Source organism: Pristiophorus japonicus, chromosome 14 (genome assembly GCF_044704955.1).
Source record: "Pristiophorus japonicus isolate sPriJap1 chromosome 14, sPriJap1.hap1, whole genome shotgun sequence".
NCBI lineage: Eukaryota > Metazoa > Chordata > Chondrichthyes > Pristiophoridae > Pristiophorus > Pristiophorus japonicus.
In genome coordinates, this window is record NC_091990.1 from 158646008 (window position 1) to 158668788 (window position 22781).

The 22781-nt window shown below is 42.5% G+C and overlaps 1 protein-coding gene across 1 annotated transcript in view; it reads right to left on the reverse strand.

Annotated features, from left to right (window-relative positions):
• LOC139280163 (protein kinase C-binding protein NELL1-like) overlaps positions 1-22781 on the reverse strand; it is a 1006941-nt gene that overhangs the window by 823837 nt on the left and 160323 nt on the right. Inside the window, exons 7-8 of the mRNA XM_070899716.1 lie at positions 10484-10566; positions 1273-1401 (exon numbers count right to left, since the gene is read on the reverse strand). Coding sequence (XP_070755817.1) covers positions 1273-1401; positions 10484-10566 — 212 coding nt within the window. The remainder of the gene's footprint in view (positions 1-1272; positions 1402-10483; positions 10567-22781) is intronic.

Consider the following 22781-nt stretch of genomic DNA (forward strand, 5'->3'; position numbering starts at 1 on the left):
CACTGAAGTGAAGAGGAACAAAGGGACCTTGGAGTGTAGGTCCACAGATCCCTGAAGGTAGCAGTGCAGGTAGATAAGGTGGTTACGAAGGCAAACAGAATATTTCCCTTTATTAGCTGAGGCATAGAATACCAGAGCAGATAGGTTATGCTTGAACTGTATAAAACACTAGTTAGGCCACAGCTAGAGTACTGCGTGCAGTTCTAGTCACCACATTACAAGAAAGATGTGATTGCACTAGAGAGGGTACAGAGGAGATTTACGAGGATGTTGCCTGGAGTGGAGAATTTTAGCTATGAGGAAAGATTGGATAGGCTGGGTCTGTTTTCTTTGGAACAGAGGAGGCTGCGGGGAGACCTTATTGAAGCCTATAAAATTATGAGAGGCTAGATAGAGTGGATAGGAAGGACCTATTTCCCTTAGCAGAGAGGTCAACTGCCAGTAGGCATAGATTTAAAGTAATTGATAGAAGGTTTAGAGGAGATTGGAGGGGAAATGTTTCCACCCAGAGGTTAGTGGGGGGTCTGTAATTCACTACCTGAAAGGGTGGTAGAGGCAGAAACCAGCACCACATTTAAAAAGTTCCTGGATGTGCCCATGAAGTGCTGTAACCTACAGGGCTACGGACCAAGAGCTGGAAAGTGGGATTCGGATGGGTAGTTCTTAGTTGGCCGGCGCAGACACAATGGGCAGAAATGGCCTCCTTCCGTGCTGTAAATTTCTATGATTCTGTGAATTTATACAAATCGGGGTCCAATTAAGATTCAACTTCAGCGGAGAAGCCGTGGCAACTATCTCGCCAAGTGAATGCATGTTGGCAGCTGTTGCGAAGAACTAAGAGGGGCAAAATGTCCGTCAGAAACTTTTCCCGCCCCTCCACGAGACCCTCCTGCAATCCCCGTCCCACCACATGACCTGGAAGCCAGAGGGTGGTGCTTGGCCAATCATAACTATGGCAACCAGCAGCTACTCCGCACACTCACCCCGTTCGTTCTGGGAGGGAAGTGGACCGGCGACATGTAAAAGGAGGCCGGCGGTTAAAATGGCCGACGGCCTTCTACTGCGACTGACGGACGGGAAATGAGCTCGCTGGAACGGTTTCCCGCTCCTTGTTAAAAACCCTTCCCCCCCCCCCCGCCCCCACCACAATGATGTATCCTACAGAAATATTTCTGTTCATCCTTCGCAAAGAGAAAGAAAAAGACACCATGCACTATCAAGCCACCACGAGCTCCAGATATTTTGAGAGCAACCCCTCCATGAACCAGTCACCTTGCAGGTGCAGTTCTTGCACTTTTCAACCCAGGATTCCATGTTGCGATGCACTTCTCTGTTCACCTGACAAGTCTTTTCGCAATAACAGCTCTCCAGCTCATTCAGCCTGGCCTCTGCATAGTTTAACTGCAACAGAAAGGTTAGCAGTCGGATTACATACATATCACATAGAATTATCAAAACTACACCACAGAAGAAACAGGCAATTCAGCCCAATCGGCCTATGCTGGTGTTTATGCTCCACATGAACCTCCTCCCAATCCTCATCATCTAACCCCATCAGCATGACCTTCTCTTCCTTTCTCTCTCGTGTACTTATCTAGCTTTGCCTTGAATGCATCTATGTTACTTGGCTCCAGTATTCCTCTTGGTCGTGTGTTTCATATTCTAACCATTCTCTGGGTAAAGAAGTTTCTCCTGAACTTCTCGTTGAATTTATTGGTGACTATCTTATATTTCTAAGAACATAAAAAGATAAGAAATAGGAGCAGGAGTAAGCCATTTGGCCCCTCGAGCTGGCTCCGCCATTCAATAAGATCATGGCTGATCTGATCATGGACTCAGCTCCACTTCCCTGCCCACTCCCCATAATCCTTTACACCCTTATCGCTCAAAAATCTGTCTATCTCCGCCTTAAATATATTCAAAGACCCAGCCTCGACATCTCTCTAGGGCAAAGAATTCCACAGATTTACAACCCTCTGAGAGAAGAAATTCCTCCTCATCTCAGTTTTAAATTAACGACCCCTTATTCTGAGATTATGACCCCTAGTTTTAGTTTCCCTCTGAGTGGAAATATCCTCTCCGCATCCACCATGTTGAGCCCCCAATTTTGGTCTCGCCTGCAAAATACACATTTTCATGTTGTCTGTGCCTGTTCATGAGAAAGTATCCTGCTCCTCTCTCTCTTTTTGTTCAACTGAGCCAGCTTAAGAAGATACTAGACGCGGTATTTCCAACGAGATCAGTCGCACCACAGGAGACTGTATATTTGGATATGACTTCAGTAATTAAACAGCATAACCCGTGTTAAAACTGGTGCTGCAAAAGCTGACAGATGGTGGCCTCTGATACTTGTCGTCTTTCTATCATTATCACAAGAAACGGTATTGAAGCAATTTGACAAGACTCACATTTAAAGATTTGTTTTTAATCTCCACAAGCACCCGATCAGGGGACAGCACCTCCAGGAAATCCTACAACACAATTGCTGTCCGCCACAGAATTTAAGTTGAGAACAGGAATCTCATTTTACCTCGCAAGGTCTCTTAAAAAAACTTTGTGGGTAGACTAGAATTGTCGCACGCAGAAAAATCACGACAAAGGGGGTTGAATGCTAAAGCTCACCAGTGCTGCAGGAGCAAGTCATCCAAATGCAGATTTTCTGCAATCCTATCATCTATTTTATTAGTAGTATAGTTCTGCCTTTCATGCTTAAAATGGGGGAAGTGTGTTGTGACGTGGTTTGTTGTCGAGAATTGTAATAGAGCAGCAAAGGTAAAGGGAAGACCTACTGGAGATATTCAAAATTATGAGGGGTTTTGATAGAGCAAGTAGGGAGAAACTATTTCCTCTGGCAAGTGGGTCGATAATCAGAGGTCATAGATTTAAAATAATTGGCAAAAGAACTAAAGGGGAAATGAGGAGATATTTTTTCACACAGGGGGGTTCTTAAGATGTGGAATGCACTACATGAAAGGATGGTAGAAGCAGATTCCATAGAAAATTTGAAAAGGCAATTGGACATGTACTTGAAAAGGACTAATTTGCAGGGTTATGGGGCAAAAGTAGGACTAAACTGGAGAGCTCTTTCAATGAGCCGGCATAGGCATAATGGCCTCTAACATTCGATACAGGAGAGAGAGACAGAGAGAGAGAGAGAAATGAGAGGGAGGCAAGATTTGAGAGCAGCAAGAAAGGAGGTATGGGCTGGGTGAAAGAGATGTGATACAACGTGGAACTTAATGTTTACTTCTGGTTAAGCTTTTTAATGTATATTCACTTATTTTAGCATTGATAATGCAGAGATATCAGCAACAGGTGACCTGCTTCCAGGCTTCTGCCAATTCTACTTCATGACCAACTGCGATGGGGCTTTGGATGGGGCTTAGCATAGCCTGCCCGTGGTGTTTCCCTCTCATTTGGAACCATTAAGTACAAGGTTGACACCTCTCCTGAAATCATGGACCAGCCCATACATTTCTGGTTTAAAATCCTAAATACAACACAATAGCACAATACACCACTGCATCATCCACAGCTTTCTAGTGTTGGCATAACTGATTCTGTAGTCCACATTGGGAGACAATTGTTCCAAGCTCCAATGATCAACTGGAACATCCAGCAGCAGCATTAAAGTCCACCTACGTTCTGACCAATCTGAATGGTGACAATCGACAACAGCAACAAAAGCGTGCACTTATATAACATCTTTTAATGCAGGAAGACATCCCAAGGTGCTTCAAAGGGATGTGAAGAAAATGAATGCAGAGCCAAAGAAGGGGCGATTGGAAGGACTGGATTTTAAGGAAGGTCTTGAAATGAAGAGAGAGATATAGAGAGAGAGAGAGAGGTGGAAGGGTTTAGCAAAAGCAAAATACTGCGGATGTTGGAAATCTGAGATAAAGACAGAAAATGCTGCACAGCATCTGTGCAGAGAGAAATGGAGTTAACATTTCAGGTCGATAACCTTTCGGCAGATGGGTTTAGGGTGGGGCAAAGGAAGGGGGTGCTACACAGATGCAGAGTGGCCCAATTTATGTGGCTATTGTATTCAATATTTATTATAATAAATTATTTAGCATATGTAGCAGGTTAGACGTGTGCAAATGATGCATTGTACTTCGAAATTTGGCTTTTCATAGTCGTTCTATTTTGTTATCTATTCTAAACAGTTACCAGGTGCATTAATTTACATTTAGTACATCACAGAGAAGGCCCATATATAACCAGCAAAGAAAAGCTCAACAGTGGAAATTCTGCAAGGACCCTCATTCAAGTTTGGTGCGAGGTTCTGAATAAAAGTCCTTAATTTGATTATGTTCATTGAAGTAGAATGTTTTCGAACACTAAATAGGGTTGCAGAGATATTTGATAAATAAAAGATGAAAGATAGTTTAGTGTTAAGCATTAATATTTTTTGGTATTGCTATCAAAGCCCATGCCCTAAACAGGTGGACAATAAAGGTAAAAACCTTTGTTACATGCAGACATTTATTTATCTGCTGTAGATTGTATGAGGAAAGAGCAGGGGGGTGGGACTAATTGGATAGCTCTTTCAAAGAGCCGGCAAAGGCTCGATGGGCCGAATGGTCTCCTTCTGCGCTGTAAGACTCTGATTCCACACGAGAGGAACAATTTTATTTGACTCCCTGCAATGGGTCAGGAAAACAGTGGTGGGGGGAAATGAGTCTGGGGAAATTGGCATCCTGTTTACACACCGCACAGTTGAAATCAATGAAATAGAAAAATCAGGCAGTGCGTAAAATGAACTGTGAAAGGAAAATTGCGCACAAAGATGGGTCATTCCACAACAGAATAAATGAAAAAATGCAATTACATTTGCCACTTTTCTGTATAGGGTCCCGACAATATATATATATATAAGAGAAACGGTCAGGAGGACTTTGTAATTTTCTAATGATGCTTTGGGCCATAGCAAAAACAACACAGAGCAATCGTTCCTCCCAAGTTTTACATATTCTGAAAGCTCGACAGACAAATTAGGACTCAAAGGATGAATCCAATCACCATGGCGTCACTTTCACAGAGGGATGTGAAATTGAAAGAGGATTGCATGTAGATTTGAAACCCCTCTTAAAATTAATCGCAAAATAAATTGGTCCACCCTGTGTGCAATTTATTCATTAAATGAGATGAAAACTAATGGAAAATCTGAAGTTGCTTATAAAGCCTGCATCTGGATATTTTTAGGGTCAGTCACAGTTGACTGCAAGGTTTAACCCTTTCATTACCATTCTGCAATGGTCACGTCTGTTGCATTCTAGTTTAAATTATCAACACCATCACTATATTAACAATAATAATCTTCACTTAAGAGTTTGATAATAATTTTTTTTAAGCAAGAATATAATTATCAAAAAGTGAAGCTAGTTTATCCCCTGTGGTGTTTTCATTAAAAAAAAGATATATTAACTGAAACTCTTTATTATTTGTAACAATTCCTCCACTTTACCCACACTCTTTACAAAAGCAAAATACTGCAGATGCTGGAATCTGGAATAAAAACAGAAAATGCTGGAAATCTCAGCAGGTCAGGGGAAGGGTCATCGACCTGAAACGTTAACTCTATTTTCTCTCCACAGATGCTGCCTGACCCGCTGAGATTTCCAGCATTTTCTGCTTTTGCTCACGTACTCTTTGTCTCACTGTTTTTATCCCCACACCGAGTGCGAACCATCTGTCTTACCGGTCTTCAAACATAGGAAGGCTGCCCATCCCAGAGGAACGTGGGCCTCAATGTAAATGGCAATGTCCATGACCCTCCTGGCCAACATTCCATTCTCCACCCTCCATAAACTTCAGCTCTTCTCCAAAACTCTGCTGACTGCATCCTATCCTGCATCAAGTCCTGCTTCCGACCACCCCTGTCCTCATCAATTTCAATGCATCAAATTTTAAAATGTTTAAATCCTTCCATGTATTCGTTCCTCCATTTCCCTATAACTACCTCCTTTGTTATTGTTCACCTCCTTAGCTAAACTTTCTGTTCCTCAGTATCTGGCCTCGTGCTGCACCATTGGCAGTCATGCTTTCAGCCACATTCTGGACGTTCCTCCATAAACCCTTCCACCTCCTGTCTCCTCCTTTAAAATCCAACTCTTTGAATACGCTTTTCATCACCTCCCTCCCCCGCTAATGTCTCCTTCTTTGGCTCAAATCCATTTTTTTCTTACACCTCGGTCAAGAACCTCGGGACATTTTTCTATTAAAGGCACTATGCAAATTGTTGTTCAAAACATAATTTGGAATTGCTTTATTTTTTCATTCATCCACAGAAGCTTGCAGCACTCAGAAATGTATTAAAATAAACTGTGTGTAACTATGCAAAAATATCAGCTCCATTTCTGTGGATTTGCTCCAATATGTAAATGTGCATTTTAAAATGCCAAGATTGGATTTTGAACCAACATGTTTGCACCTCCTCTTGTACTGAATTGTTACCCAACTAATTATTATGCAGTGCTGAAGAAATCATTAATGTAAGAGGCTCTGCGTGAACAGTTTCTAATCATCTGACCCCCAGAATTAGGTTATAGCCTTGAAATCACTCCCTAGGGTTGGATTATACTTCCATATTACACACAATATTATTTGGCCCCCAGTTACCTCTCACATCTGCATTCACCTGCAGCTACTATTCAAGGTGTGTTCTCCAGAGAATGTGCTGGGAATGAGATGTGAATCAAAATAAGAATTGGAATCTAACACCTTCAGGTTCCTTGACAAAACACAAAAATATTTTGCCCAATTTAATTCAGATATGTTTTGGATTCCAAATAAATGTTAGTTATGGGGAGGGAGAACAAATGCAACACTGCATAGGATTAAATCGGATTACTTAGGATATATGCCACAGAAACAGTCCATTCGGCCCAACCAGTCCATGCCGGCGTTTATGCTCCACTCGAGCCTCCTCCCGTCTTTCCTCATTAAAATCTATCAGCATAACCCCCTATTATGCTTGTCTAGCCTCCCCTTAAATGCATCTGTACTATTTGCTTCAACCACTCCCTGTGGTAATGAGTTCCACATTCTCACCACTCTCTGGGTAAAGAAGTTTCTTCTGAATTCCCTATTGGATTTCTTGGTGACTATCTTATATTGATGGCCTTCCATGATTATGCTCTTCCCCACAAGTGGAAACATTCTCTCTGTATCCACTCTATCAAAACCTTTCATAATTTTAAAGACCTCTATTAGGTCACCCTCTCAGCCTTCTTTCATAGCTAGGAGATTTGAGTATAGGAGCAGGGAGGTCTTACTGCCATTGTACAGGGCTTTAGTGAGGCCCCACCTGGAATATTGTGTTCAGTTTTGGTCTCCTAATCTGAGGAAGGATGTTCTTGCTATTGAGAGAGTGCAGCGAAGGTTCACCAGACTGATTCCAGGAATGGCTGGACTGTCATATGAGGAGAGACTGGATCAACTGGGTCTTTATTCACTGGAGTTTAGAAGGATGAGAGGGGATCTCATAGAAATGTATAAGATTCTGACGGGAATGGACAGGTTAGATGCGGGAAGAATGTTCCCGATGTTGGGGAAGTCCAGAACCAGGGGACATAGTCTTAAGCCATTTAGGACTGAGATGAGGAGAAACGTCTTCACTCAGAGAGTTGTTAACCTGTGGAATTCCCTGCCGCAGAGAGTTGTTGATGCCAGTTCATTGGATATATTCAAGAGGGAGTTAGATATGGCCCTTACGGCTAAAGGGATCAAGGGGTATGGAGAGAAAGCAGGAAAGGGATACTGAGGGAATGATCAGCCATGATCTTATTGAATGGTGGTGCAGGCTCAAAGGGCCGAATGGCCTACACCTGCACCTATTTTCTATGTTTCTTTTTTCAAAGAGAAAAGAGAACCAGCCTGATCATTCTTTCCCAATAGGTTTAATTTTTTATTTCTGATATCATCCACGTAAATCTTCTTTGCACCTTCTCTATTGCCTCTATATCCTTTTATAATATGGCGACCAGTCTGATTGACAATAGTGGAGTAGAAAGAGGTGAAGTAGGTCAATCTAGTGTGTGAACTGAAGTCAAAATGGGTGTCATTTATACCCATGGGACTTAGCACATGTGAAACTGCCGTTTAATGTATACAGCAGTTGTAAAATGTTAATGTGCATTTGAATTCAGCTGCACAGATACCCATTCACAAAAGCTTGCAAATCTCTTGGGGTATTTGTATGATCATATTTTGCATTAGAATAAAGCATACTGTGCACTGCATGGTTTCTTTTTGTATTCTAGGGAACAGTAGCATAGTGGTAATGTTACTGGACAAGAGTTCAAATCCCACCACAGCAGCTGGGGAATTTAAATTCAATAAATTTGGAATGAAAAGCTAGTATCAGTAACGGTGACCATGATTGTCGTAAAAACCCATCTGGTTCACTACTGTCCTTTAGGGAAGGAAATCTGCCGTCCTTAACCGGTCTGGCCTATATGTGACTCCAGACCCACAGCAATGTGATTGACTCTTAACTGCCCTCTGAAATGGCCTAGCAAGCCACTCAAAGGGCAATTAGGGATGGGCAATAAGTGATGGCCTAGCCAGCGATGCCCACATCCCATGAACGAATTTTTTAAAAATTCAACAATTACCCCAAAGTGCTGTGGATGCTTAGTCATTGATTATTTTCAAGGTTGATAGAATTTTGGACTCCGGGGGAATCAAGGGATATAGGGATCGGGTGGGAAAATGGAGTTGAGGTCGAAGATCAGCCATGATCTTATTGGATGGTGGAACAAGCTCAAAGGGCCGAACGACCTACTCCAGCTCCTATTTCTTATGTTCTTATGTGTGTTCTTCTGTGACATGTTTCCTGCACTGGATTTTCCGTGCCGCAATATCCAGATAACCAGTAGGTGTATAGTTCTCTGTTGGCTTTTGTTCCCCAGTTCTGACGCAAGGTCATCGACCTGAAACGTTAACTCTGTTTCTCTCTCCACAGATGCTGCCTGACCTGCTGAGTATTTCCAGCATTTTCTGTTTTTATCTCAGGATTTCCAGCATTTGCATTATTTTGCTTTTGTAGTTGTTAATCTCTGATGAGAATCTCTCATGGTCGTGAATGGATTAGCGATGGAATTTCACCGCTTCGTGAAAAATAAATCACTAAAAGGGTCACCATTCTGAAAATTCAGTTTAATATTGAAAGTTCCATTTGCTTGAAAGGATTAAATTAAGATTGAACTGCATCCTGATCTCAGTTCGACAAAAGATCAAAGCGTCACCATTAAAACAGAGGTTTCATTATGCTGAAAACATTTTCCACACATGAAAAATAAACTGTAGCCATCAATGAAATCTGAAATGTGTCACTCTGCAGCAGTGAATCCTAGTACTTCAGCTAGTTTTGTTGATTTAAAAAAATATATTACTTCACATCTCTAAGGTAAAATGAAGGACAATTAAACCAGTCAGGCTTGCTCTCCATCAACCTTGTCAAGTTTAATGTAATTTAGCCATCTAGTCACAATGAACTACCCAGCATCCTTTGAGCTTGATGACTCATATGCTTGCATAGAGTAGATTAAGGGGCAAAGAAAAGACTTGCATTTCTATAGCGCCTTTCACAACCACCAGATGTCACAAGGCGCTTTACAGCCAATGAAGGGGTGCTCAAATTGAAGCGTTTAAGATGATTAAAGGGTTTGATAGAGTGGATAGAGAGAAACTCTTTCCTCTGGTGGTGGTGGTGATGGGGGCGGTGGGGGCCGGGGGGGAGGGGGAGAGTCCAGTTCAAGGGTACATAACCTTAAAATGAGATCAACACCATTCAGGGATGATGTCAGGAAGCACTTTTTCACACAAAGGTTAGCGGAAATCTGGAACTGTCTCCCCCAAAACGCTATTGAGGCTGGGAGTCAATTGAACATTTCAAAACGGAGATTGATAGATTTTTGTTCGGCAAGTATATTAATGGTTATGGAACCAAGGCTGGTAGATGGAGTTAAGATTCAGACCAGTCATGATCTAATTGAATGGACGAACAGGTTCGAGAGTCTGAATGGCCTACTCATGTTCCTATAATAGAAGTGAAGCTCAATAGACGGTCATATATTATAATACAGACTAGCCACATATTCGCACACCTGAACTGAATTTGTTACTCCATAAAATATCAATCTTTTAATCCGGTTAGATAAACCAGATTACTTAATGGGGAGGAGTTTTCAAGAGACAATTCGGGAAAACAAAATGTATTTAATTTTGGAAACAGTACATCTTCAGTGCCCTCAGTCACTAGTTCATTTTTAACATTAAGTCACCCAACTAAACCACAAATGCATTCTGACTGTACAAACAAGTTGCAAGCCCTTCCTTTGAATCCTAAAATGGAAGCATCAGTCTCCTTATCCATTTATCTATGGCTATACGAAAGACTGAGAAATAAAATGGAGCCAATGTTTAAAAGTTGCAAATCCCATACAAGAGCAAGGCTGTATACTGGTAAACTCACTTTTGTCGTCATTTTGGCGAGAAGCTCCTGCAGATCCATAATGCCTTGCACCAGATTAAGGAAGTCACTGCATGTTGGGCATGCTCCAAAAAGGCAAAAGTAAAGAAAGGATAAAAGCATAAGAAACTCTCTAGAGAGAGAATATACGGAGTACAATGCTGATAACCCCATGGGCGATCACTAAAAGCCTGTTTTCATTTTGGTTACAGTTTCCATGGTAACGGCAAGAGATCTTATTTTGCTTTGCATTGCCTTCAAAAAAAACGATAGAAAAGTAACATTGACACACATAATACCTGCATAACATATACACTCTTTCAATTTAGGTGGCCATGATTTCGATAGCAATAACAAAACAAGCCTTCAGTTGTTACCATGGAATTTGTAGCAAACCTATATGAAAGCACACATTTCATGACTCTGCATTGCCACTTAATTGCCATTCATTCCCTGATGTAGCTCGTCAACAGAGATTTATTTGAATGCCGGTGCTGATTTATTCGCAAGTTGCTTTGTGTTCTCATGCCCCTGAAAAGTATTTTTCTGACGGGCTTATAGTTGGGTCTACTGCTGTTTTCATATGGCTTTGGTATTTGTACAGCTCACAAATCAAACCTGCTGATAATTTTGTTGAAATAATGTCAAGTTTTTTTAAATTAAATTGAAAGACACTAGAACTGAAAAATGAACACAGTTCCTCATTTGTAATATTCTTTAGCCTGAACACTACTTTTCTATATTGGTCCTTCCAATATGGACAAGAATTAATCATGAGAATTATTCATCAAATTGATTGAAAACCTCCATCACCAAGAGTGGAATCAAGAGCAAACCCTGAAAATAATTGCCAACAGTTGCTTTCAACACTTTCTTTATCTGGCTAAAATTAATTTAACTTTGACATATTTAGTTCTGGCTAATAGAATGCAGTAACGGGGCACAAATCCATGTTGTCAGTAGTTATTAATGTTGACACTAATACTATGTCCGAACCACAAAAAAGGACAAGAACAGCATTATGGGAACATCACCATCACCTCTTTGTAACGGGGTCAACACTAAAACATTCTTCAGAAAAATAAAATAGAAACCTTTTATTCGGGATTTCAAGCCAGTCGCTGACCTGCACCCAGTCTGTGAAGATCACTGTGCCATTCTGGAGGCCAGCACACCTCATCTCACTGGACTTGCTGTTCTTCAGCTTTATGCCAGGTCCCACTAAGGTCGGGGGAAGCAGGATCTCCTGGATTAGTGAGCTCACCTGCCCCAGCTTCACCACCCACTTTGTGACACAAGCCTTGCAAAGTGGGTAGACAGAGGCTCCAGCCCTTATAAGGCAAGTTAGGCTGGGGACCCAGCATATATGGGTCCCAGTCCATTTCCAGGATGTCCTACTGCACTCCAGCCAGAGTGCGGCAGAAATGCACGAGGAGAGCCAAGCAAATTTAGCCCCAGGGAGAAAAAAAGGGAAGTAAAATGAGAGGCGATGAGCAGAGGAATGTTCAGCATGCTGCAAAGACCAGCTGCCAGATTTATTCACAAGGGCATGTCATATCAAGAAAAAAACATTGCAGATAGCGCTGCACTGACAGCACATGACTTTTGCACAAGTCATACATTGCTATATTGTCAATTACACTTGCTCTCAATTTGCTTCTTGTCCAAAATCAGAATGACACAATTGAAGGAGGATGACAATTGACACATTTGGTGTAATTTCGCACCAAATGCATGATTTGAGGCAGTGTGGAACTGTGTCTAAAGGCAGAGAAAACAACCACGTGCAAGAGAAGGGAAATGCGGAGAGAGAATTCTCTCTGTGCATCTTTGGAATTATTAAATATTTAAAATTGTGAATCATAAAATCTTAGTTTTGATAACCTGTTTAAAAATTCATGTTTGCATTTATACTTCGGACACAAGATACAGACTGCAGTAGAAGACGTATTTTTACAGCTGGTGAGGCTTTTGCATCTGTGTTAATGAAGTGCTTTTGCACTGCAATATGTCATCTCATTTTGTATCCTTTATGTGCTGTTCAAATTTGGGCACAAACCTATTGTCTGTGGGTATTGAGGTGTTAAGAAATATCTCATTAACAAAAAAAGACACTGCACAAAACTTTGCACCTACAGATCTGCTAAGCGTTTCAGAACGCCGAAAAATGGATAAAAACAAGACTCCAGTCTTGTTTGAGAAATGACCGCAACTGCTAAAGATGCGAGTGAATACAGCAGCCTCCAAATAATGCACTACTCAACCAAGTGTAATGTTGTGAAGCACTTTCCATTCATTCTCACTGTGCCAAATCCCTAATCCAGCCATCAAACTGACCAAACATTAATGTTCCTCGTTTATTTGGTTTTCAATAGTCATCAATCAAACGCAAAAAACCAGAGAGAGGTACAGAGGTAAGGTTTTAGAAAATGAATAACTGGGACGAACCAATTACTTCATAGTGTTTTGTGTTTCAATTTAATCACTCATTCAGAATTCAAGCGTTAGGATGCAATGGGAAAGGGAGGGCCGACCATTCCGCCTGCCCGATGACCTTGGTATCAAGGCCACCAGACAGAACACCAAGCAGGCACAGGTGACAAATCTGGTGGCTTCTCCACAGAGCTGAGCCAGAAGTGTGTCATGCAGGAGAGGCGGGGTGGATTTGGGGGGGGGCAGAAGCGGTGGGTGAGGGAAGAGGTAATCCTGGGGGAGTTCAGCAAGGAGGGACTGACAACAAGTGTAATGTTTCTGTGGGGCCAGGAGGTGCATTCAGACTGCTCCTGACCCACAATCAATGTTCCCTTTAAGCTGTGAAGTCGGGCAGCTCTCTGGACCTCCCGCACAGCAGGCTCGCTGGCTTTTCAATGTGAAAAACCGCGCATATGCGGTATTTTGAATGGGTCACGCAGCCCCTTAAAGGGGCCGCGCACACCCCCAAAAATGAACGGTAACATTGGAAAAGCTTTCTGCAAACTATCTTTGGAGCGGCTTACAACAATCCTTGTTATGCCACTCAATGCCCAGTTCCAGTGGTGGATCAAAATTGCACCAAAGTCCTTAACGCATCATGGGACCCCTGATATAAATATTTTAATGAGGTCCCCGGCTGTTTCGGATGGGAGCATTGGCCACCTAATACCGAGGCCTGCTCTAAAAAGGCATCGTGTGCGGTGGCCTAGTGGTTTTGTTACTTTGCTAGTGATCCAGCGAACGCAAATTCAAAACCCTCCATGGCATGTTGAGTATTTGAATCCAGTTTAAAATGAGCTGGTACAGTTGTAATGTGTTTGCTTCATGGGCTCTTTGTTATTAAGGATTAGTTGATTTATTCGCAAAAGGTTTAAGAATCATACTACACATTACTAGTTCATCCACCAGGCTCACAACCACCTGCCTCGTCGTGGATCCCTTGAACCCAACTGGTTGGGGTTTTATGGAGTCTTGTGAGCATCACGTGACTGGCAAGCCCCTCCCAACCGGTGAGCATATTCACAGGTGCATACATTACACCAGTAAAAGTGATGAGTTGTCATGGAGATCAAGAACTGTCTTCACACTGAAGACACCCTCCATCATGTCATGTGGCAGCACCACTGTGATAATTAGGATAGATTATGAACAGAGTTAGAAGCCATCAGCAGCAGAACTGTATACCACCAGAATCAGTCACCTCATGGGCCGGTTTATATCTCTCTCCTCCATCACTATCAAGCCACATGACTAACCCTGGTTTAATGAATAGTGACCTAACAGGAGATGAGGTTCAATGAATAACCCTATCCTCAATGAGTACAACAGACAAGGCTGAAGCCTTGTTTGCAACTGGAAGTGGCATGTGAATGATCGTTCTCGGCCTCTTCCCCAAGTCACAAACTCTACCACTTAGAAGAACAAGGGCAGCAGATTGATAGAAATATTAACACCTCCAAGTCACACACATCTCGACTTGGACAGATAGCGCCATTCCTTCAAAGTTGCTGGGTCAAAATCCTGGAACTTCCTACCTAGCAGCACTGTGGAAGCTCTTTCATCACACGGACAGCAGCCGGCCTAGCCAGCAATGCCAACATCCTGAGAATTTTTAAAATTTTAAATCAGTGCTCACAGTGAGAAACGGGGTGGTAGACAATCAAAAATCATCCCCAACGGTTTCCAAACAAGCTACTTTAGATGACATTTATGCAAAATATTTCAAGGCTAATTTTCTTGATTTTCATCTCTATTGATAAATGACATCAGCATTGATATCTCTCGCATATGAATAAGGAGCTGCAACCTTAAAAGAAAGGCAGTGAAATTGATGGAACATTAACATTTAAATTGAAAATGTTGACCATGCTTGTATTCAAGTGAAAAGCAAATCATTTTCAGGTTATGAAAAGCAGTAGCATCATCCAGTTGCTTGCATCAATAAGCAAGATAAGAATTTCTTCATTCGGTACTTGAGAGTAGTTCATTTGTAGCACATTTTTACATCTCAGCTCAGCGACAAACTCTGAGAGCATTAGTTAAAAACAGTTATGAGAAGGCCAGTTATACCACGAAGTTTGTATGAATATAAAACAGCATAGAGTAACTCTGGAGGAAAGCCAACGGATTAAATTTTGACAAGCATTGAGAGACCATCAAGGATGTTACTCTCACACGATATTAGCCTTGCACCAGTTTCAGTATAGTTGCAATTGGTGCAAAGCAAACTAAAAGTTCGCAGGTGTTTGTTTGGGCATTCGAAAACTTACATTTTAACCATGCACCATTGGATGGTCCGCATTGTCCGATACTAGGCTCGCGAAACAAGCACTCTACTCCGAACTACGTCACGGCAAGCAAGCCCCAGGAGGGCAGAGAAAACGTTTCAAGGACACCCTCAAAGCCTCCTTGAAAAAATGTAACATCCCCACCGACTTTTGGGAATCCCTGGCCCAGGACCTCTCAAAGTGGAGGAGAAGCATCCAGGAAGGCGCCGAACACTTCGAGTCTCTTCACCGGGAGCACGCAGAAGCCAAGCACAAACAGCAAGGAGTGTACGACAAATCAAGCACCCCACCCGCCCGTTCCTCCACCCACCATCTGCCCCACCTCTGACAGAGACCGCATTGGTCTCATCGGTCACCTTAGAACTCAGGTCAGTGTGGAAGCAAGTCATCCTCGACTTCGGGGGACTGCCATAGAAGAAGTGGATTGGACTTTTGCGGCCCTGAAATATCCAGGTTTGCGAGGGGGTAAGTCATGTATTTCTGTCACTGGTGGTGGTGGAGAGAGGTGTGGGGGATTAAGGTAGGTGTCCCAGGATTCTGCCCAACAGAAGATACTCCACAAAGGAAATACAAATGCTATTAAGCCCATTCCTTTCATGTCCTGCACTAATTTTGGGGGCATGTCTGTAGGGCTTTCCTGGGCGATCCTAGGAATTCACCCAGCTCATACCCGATAGTAGGCATGACTGCAGCCTGACAGCACCCTTGGGCTCTGTTATAGGCCTCCTGAAGGCACCAGAGACATAAATGAACAAAGGTAATCAATCACGGAGGGATTTGAATCACTTCAGAATGCTGCTCTACAGTTCCGAGGAGAATGAAGCTTCCTTATAATTCCTTCAATTTTGGTCTGATAAATGGCCTCTGTCGTAACACCAGCGGCACAATGCACAGGCGAGCCCCAGATGGGCAGAGGAAACATTTCAAGGACACCCTCAAAGCCTCCTTGATAAGATCCAACATCCCCACTGACACCTGGGAGTCCCTGGCCAAAGACAGCCCTAAGTGGAGGAAAAGCCAGGGAAGGCGCTGTGCACCTCGAGTCTCGTCGCCAAGAGCATGCAGAAAACAAGCGCAGACAGCGGAAGGAGCTTGCGGCAATCCAGACTCCCCACCCACCCTTTCCTTCAACGACTGTCATAGGTGGGACAGACAGAGACTGTAATTCCCATATTGGACGGCACAGTCACCTGAGAACTCACTTTTAGAGTGGAAGCAAATCTTCCTCGATTTCGAGGGACTGCCTATGATGATGCACATGTCCTGAATATTAAAATGATGCCCTCCCCGGTATTTGGAATGGGGTCAGCAGAAGGCTAAAGCTGAAATGCTGGTCTATCGCAATTCCACCCACTTCAAAAAGGTCTGCAGAATTTCGAAGCCTAATAATTTAACCAGCATTTGGACTCCAGAGACTCCACTTAGCCTGGCCAGAGAGTGATACAGAGCCAGTCTTTAACTAAGCTCTGTTGACTCCATGTCATTCCCAACAAGGACCTGTCAGATCAATACCTCTATTGTAATATGAAGGCTATACCACAAATATTACTGGTAACTACTGGAGAAGCTAAACTAGAAAATTAGTACTGATCCCTATCATGAACAAAATTTTGAATATACCACAGCAAAGTTTTAAAAACAACATATTTACTTCGAAGTTCCAACCAGATAGTGAAGGCTTCTATGGCTGTATTGGGGAGAGAGCAGAGAGTGGAATTCATTTTGAATTCTCTAGCAAAGTTGGCACTGTCGCAGTGGGCCGACAGGTCACTTCTTTTTGTGCGGCAAGATAATTTCTGATAAGTCAAAAATATAACTGCCCATGTGCCACCTGTAGGAATAGTGATCTGATTTTATATTGCTTTTGGTTTTAACAGACAACACTGTAATGTGGGAACGAGCTGGTTAAATCGTGTTCCCAAACACCTTTCTCGCTACTGCTGATAAGAAAGGCTTTTGTCACAGCAGGGAGTTGCACGAGGGTTTTACAACAGGTTTTTGGAGAGCAATAGAGAGTAGCAATCTGGTGTGAAAAGGGTATGAGGCATCTCATCTCTCTTTGGCAAAATATTTGAAACAAATGGGTGGTTGGACAAACATGAGGTAAGGGTTGCATTCGGCAGGAAGAGAACCGAAAGGGGTACAAGACGTATGCCATGTTTTCCCTTGTTGGAAAGGAGGAAAGAAAAGCTGCATTTGAGAACCTGAAGTATGAACAGGCTTGGAGAAACCACCTTCACGATTTCTCACCAATATACAAGTACATGTGACTCAGAAGTGGAGCAAATGTGCGTTACCCTGCGTGGTTGGTTAGGGTGTTTAAGATTTACCGGCACCGAAACAATGGGCTGAATGGCCTCCTAATGTGCTGTAAATTTCTATGGTTCATGTTTTGGCGACAATAATTGAAGCAAATTATCTAACATAGTACTGTTTCTAGTTGTATAAACTTATTTAAAGGCTAAGGAAAGACTTAGCCAACATCTTTAACATTATTAAGTACATAAAGCTCAAGGGATATGTGGATGGTAGAGGAAAGTGGAATTGAGGTCGAAGATCAACAATGATCTCATTGAATGGCAGAGCAGGCTCGAGAGGCCGAATGGCGTACTCCTGCTCCTAATTCTTATGTTCTTAAGAGATGCAGTGTCAATCTTGGGTGCCTTGCTCCTCAAGATACACTGCCTGAATTACTAATGTCTCTCATTCTTTAAGCTTTGCCTGGACAAGGAGAAAGAATCGATCGAATGCAAGGTGGCAAAGAGATTAAGGATACCAGTTGCCAATATATGCGTAACTCCCAAAATATACATGACATCCAGCCTTGACAGCAAAACCAAAATATCTATATAATTGAGAGTGATTGCTTGAATGGCCGTTAGCTTTCAACTTCAGCTGACAGCATCAGAGAGTAATCTATGAACAATTATGACATGCATTAATGTTGGATTCCCCAAGGCATGGTATTTGGCCGGATATTTTCTTTAATCTTCTTGAATGATCTGGTGCAACACATCACATCAGAAATTAATCTCTTTATATAGAGGACAGCATCAGCATAACTTGTTACAAGTCTGTAGGCTAGATAAAGATGTTCAGTTGCATCTTAGACAAGTTGTGTACTCTGGTCCTCGATCAGTTGCTCAGATAGATCACAGTATCAAATGTTTTTTTAAAAAAGAGATTGATCTGGAATAAACACAACCTACTGTAGCCAAGAAGGCTGCAGAAACAATTTGGACTCTTTGACAGTTCAGTTTTCAATGCAATGCAGTGATGGCATAGAATGTTTGACCCAAGTCATAGCACAGCAGAGGGAATGCCTTCATCTTCAGATATCAATTGGCCACATAAATTAATGTGCTGGTAGACAAAAATATCAGAAAAACAAGAATAATCCAACTGTCTGGTCAGATATAGAACAAAGCATCATCCTCCTGCACTATATTTAAGGTGCGCATAGAACGCAGATGAAATCTTCTGTCATGTGGTTATGCTGTGCGCCATCCCATGCAAGTTGAAAGCTAACGGCCATTCAAGCAATCACTCTCAATTATATAGATATTTTGGCTTTGCTGTCAAGGCTGGGTGTCATGTATATTTTGGGAGATTATGCATATATTGGCAACTAGTATCCTTAATCTCTTGGCCACCCTTTCATTTGATCAATTCTTTCTCCTTGTCCAGGCAAAGCTTAACTATGTTTCCCAACACTCAAAAGATTTAGTGGAGCAACAAAACAAAGAATTAGTACCCATATCATTTGGAAAAGAAGAAGTGAATAATGCCACCATCCAGATGCAGTAGTCTGCACCCCAGCTTTGGCACTGTTGTCCTTCCAAAGGTTCAAGGTGACAACATTATTGACCGCTTGATTAACATCAAACATTTCAGTCTGTTGTAATCTTCAATTATTACATCCTGCAACTATACAAATTCTGAATACACTGGGCTTTGGTGAGATCACACCTGGAGTACTGTGCACAGTTTTGGTCTCCTTATCCAAGGAAGGATATACTTGCCTTCGAGGGGATGCAACTAAGGTTCAGTAGATTGATTCCTGGAATGAGAAGGTTGTCCTGTGAGGAGATTTCGAGTAGATTGGGACTATACACTCTGGAATTAAGAAGAATGAGAGGTGATCTCATTGAAACATAAGATTCTGAGGGAGATTGACAGAATAGATGCTGAGATTATTTCCCCTGGTTGGCAAGTCTAGAACTAGGGAGCATAATCTCAGGTTAAGGGGCTGGCCTTTTAAAACTGAGATCAGAAGGAATTTCTTCACTCAGAGGGTTGTGAACCCTTGGAATTTTCTGCCCCAATGTTGAGTATATTCAAGGCTGAGATAAATAGATAGATTTTTGGACTCTAGGGAAATCAAGGGATATGGAGATCAGACAGGAAAGAGAAGTTCAGGTCAAAGAGCAGCCATGATCTTATTAAATGGCAGAGCAGGCTTGAAGGTCCGTATGGCCTACTGCTGCTCCTAATTCTTATGCATGGATATATTAATATTTTATTATGGAAACTAGAAGTGATTCCACAAAGGAGAAACTTTGAAGATTTCAAAGCTTATTGGAAGTTTCACTTTTAGTTTTAGAAACATAGAAACATAGAAAATAGGTGCAGGAGCAGGCCATTCAGCCCTTCTAGCCTGCACCGCCATTCAATGAGTTCATGGCTGAACATGAAACTTCAGTACCCCCTTCCTGCTTTCTCGCCATAACCCTTGATCCCCCGAGTAGTAAGGACTTCATCTAACTCCCTTTTGAATATATTTAGTGAATTGGCCTCAACTACTTTCTGTGGTAGAGAATTCCACAGGTTCACCACTCTCTGGGTGAAGAAGTTTCTCCTCATCTCGGTCCTAAATGGCTTACCCCTTATCCTCAGACTGTGACCCCTGGTTCTGGACCTCCCCAACATTGGGAACATTCTTTCTGCATCTAACCTGTCTAAACCCGTCAGAATTTTAAACGTTTCTATGAGGTCTCCTCTCATTCTTCTGAACTCCAGTGAATACAAGCCCAATTGATCCAATCTTTCTTGATAGGTCAGTCCCGCCATCCCGGGAATCAGTCTGGTGAACCTTCGCTGCACTCCCTCAATAGCAAGAATGTCCTTCCTCAAGTTAGGAGACCAAAACTGTACACAATACTCCAGGTGTGGCCTCACCAAGGCCCTGTACAACTGTAGCAACACCTCCCTGCCCCTGTATTCAAATCCCCTCGCTATGAAGGCCAACATGCCATTTGCTTTCTTAACCGCCTGCTGTACCTGCATGCCAACCTTCAATGACTGATGTACCATGACACCCAGGTCTCGTTGCACCTTCCCTTTTCCTAATCTGTCACCATTCAGATAATAGTCTGTCTCTCTGTTTTTACCGCCAAAGTGGATAACCTCACATTTATCCACATTATACTTCATCTGCCATGCATTTGCCCACTCACCTAACCTATCCAAGTCACTCTGCAGCCTAATAGCATCCTCCTCGCAGCTCACACTGCCACCCAACTTAGTATCATCCGCAAATTTGGAGATACTGCATTTAATCCCCTCGTCTAAATCATTAATGTACAATGTAAACAGCTGGGGCCCCAGCACAGAACCTTGCGGCACTCCACTAGTCACTGCCTGCCATTCTGAAAAGTACCCGTTTACTCCTACTCTTTGCTTCCTGTCTGACAACCAGTTCTCAATCCACGTCAGCACACTACCCCCAATCCCATGTGCTTTAACTTTGCACATTAATCTCTTGTGTGGGACCTTGTCGAAAGCCTTCTGAAAGTCCAAATATACCACATCAACTGGTTCTCCTTTGTCCACTTTACTGGAAACATCCTCAAAAAATTCCAGAAGATTTGTCAAGCATGATTTCCCTTTCACAAATCCATGCTGACTTCGACCTATCATGTCACCATTTTCCAGATGCACTGCTATGACATCCTTAATAATTGATTCCATCATTTTACCCACTACTGAGGTCAGGCTGACCGGTCTATAATTCCCTGTTTTCTCTCTCCCTCCTTTTTTAAAAAGTGGGGTTACATTGGCTACCCTCCACTCCATAGGAACTGATCCAGAGTCAATGGAATGTTGGAAAATGACTGTCAATGCATCCGCTATTTCCAAGGCCACCTCCTTAAGTACTCTAGGATGCAGGCCATCAGGCCCTGGGGATTTATCGGCCTTCAATCCCATCAATTTCCCCAACACAATTTCCCGACTAATAAAGATTTCCCTCAGTTCCTCTTCCTTACTAGACCCTCTGACCCCTTTTATATCCGGAAGGTTGTTTGTATCCTCCTTAGTGAATACCGAACCAAAGTACTTGTTCAATTGATCCGCCATTTCTTTGTTCCCCGTTATGACTTCCCCTGATTCTGACTGCAGGGGACCTACGTTTGTCTTCACCAACCTTTTTCTCTTTACATACCTATAGAAACTTTTGCAATCCGCCTTAATGTTCCCTGCAAGCTTCTTCTCGTACTCCATTTTCCCTGTCCTAATCAAACCCTTTGTCCTCCTCTGCTGAGTTCTAAATTTCTCCCAGTCCCCAGGTTCGCTGCTATTTCTGGCCAATTTGTATGCCACTTCCTTGGCTTTAATACTATCCCTGATTTCCCTAGATAGCCACGGTTGAGCCACCTTCCCCTTTTTATTTTTACGCCAGACAGGAATGTACAATTGTTGTACTTCATCCATGCGGTCTCTAAATGTCTGCCATTGCCCATCCACAGTCAACCCCCTAAGTATCATTCGCCAATCTATCCTAGCCAATTCACGCCTCATACCTTCAAAGTTACCCTTCTTTAAGTTCTGGACCATGGTCTCTGAAATTACTGTTTCATTCTCCATCCTAATGCAGAATTCCACCATATTATGGTCACTCTTCCCCAAGGGGCCTCGCACAATGAGATTGCTAATTAATCCTCTCTCATTACACAACACCCAGTCTAAGATGGCCTCCCCCCTAGTTGGTTCCTCAACATATTGGTCTAGAAAACCATCCCTTATGCACTCCAGGAAATCCTCCTCCACCGTATTGCTTCCAGTTTGGCTAGCCCAATCTATGTGCATATTAAAGTCACCCATTATAACTGCTACACCTTTATTGCATGCACCCCTAATTTCCTGTTTGATGCCCTCCCCAACATCCCTACTACTGTTTGGAGGTCTGTACACAACTCCTACTAACGTTTTTTGCCCTTTGGTGTTCTGCAGCTCTACCCATATAGATTCCACATCATCCAAGCTAATGTCTTTCCTAACTATTGCATTAATCTCCTCTTTAACCAGCAATGCTACCCCACCTCCTTTTCCTTTTATTCTATCCTTCCTGAATGTTGAATACCCCTGAATGTTGAGTTCCCAGCCCTGATCATCCTGGAGCCACGTCTCCGTAATCCCAATCACATCATATTTGTTAACATCTATTTGCACAATTAATTCATCCACCTTATTGCGGATACTCCTTGCATTAAGACACAAAGCCTTCAGGCTTGTTTTATTAACACCCTTTGTCCTTTTAGAAT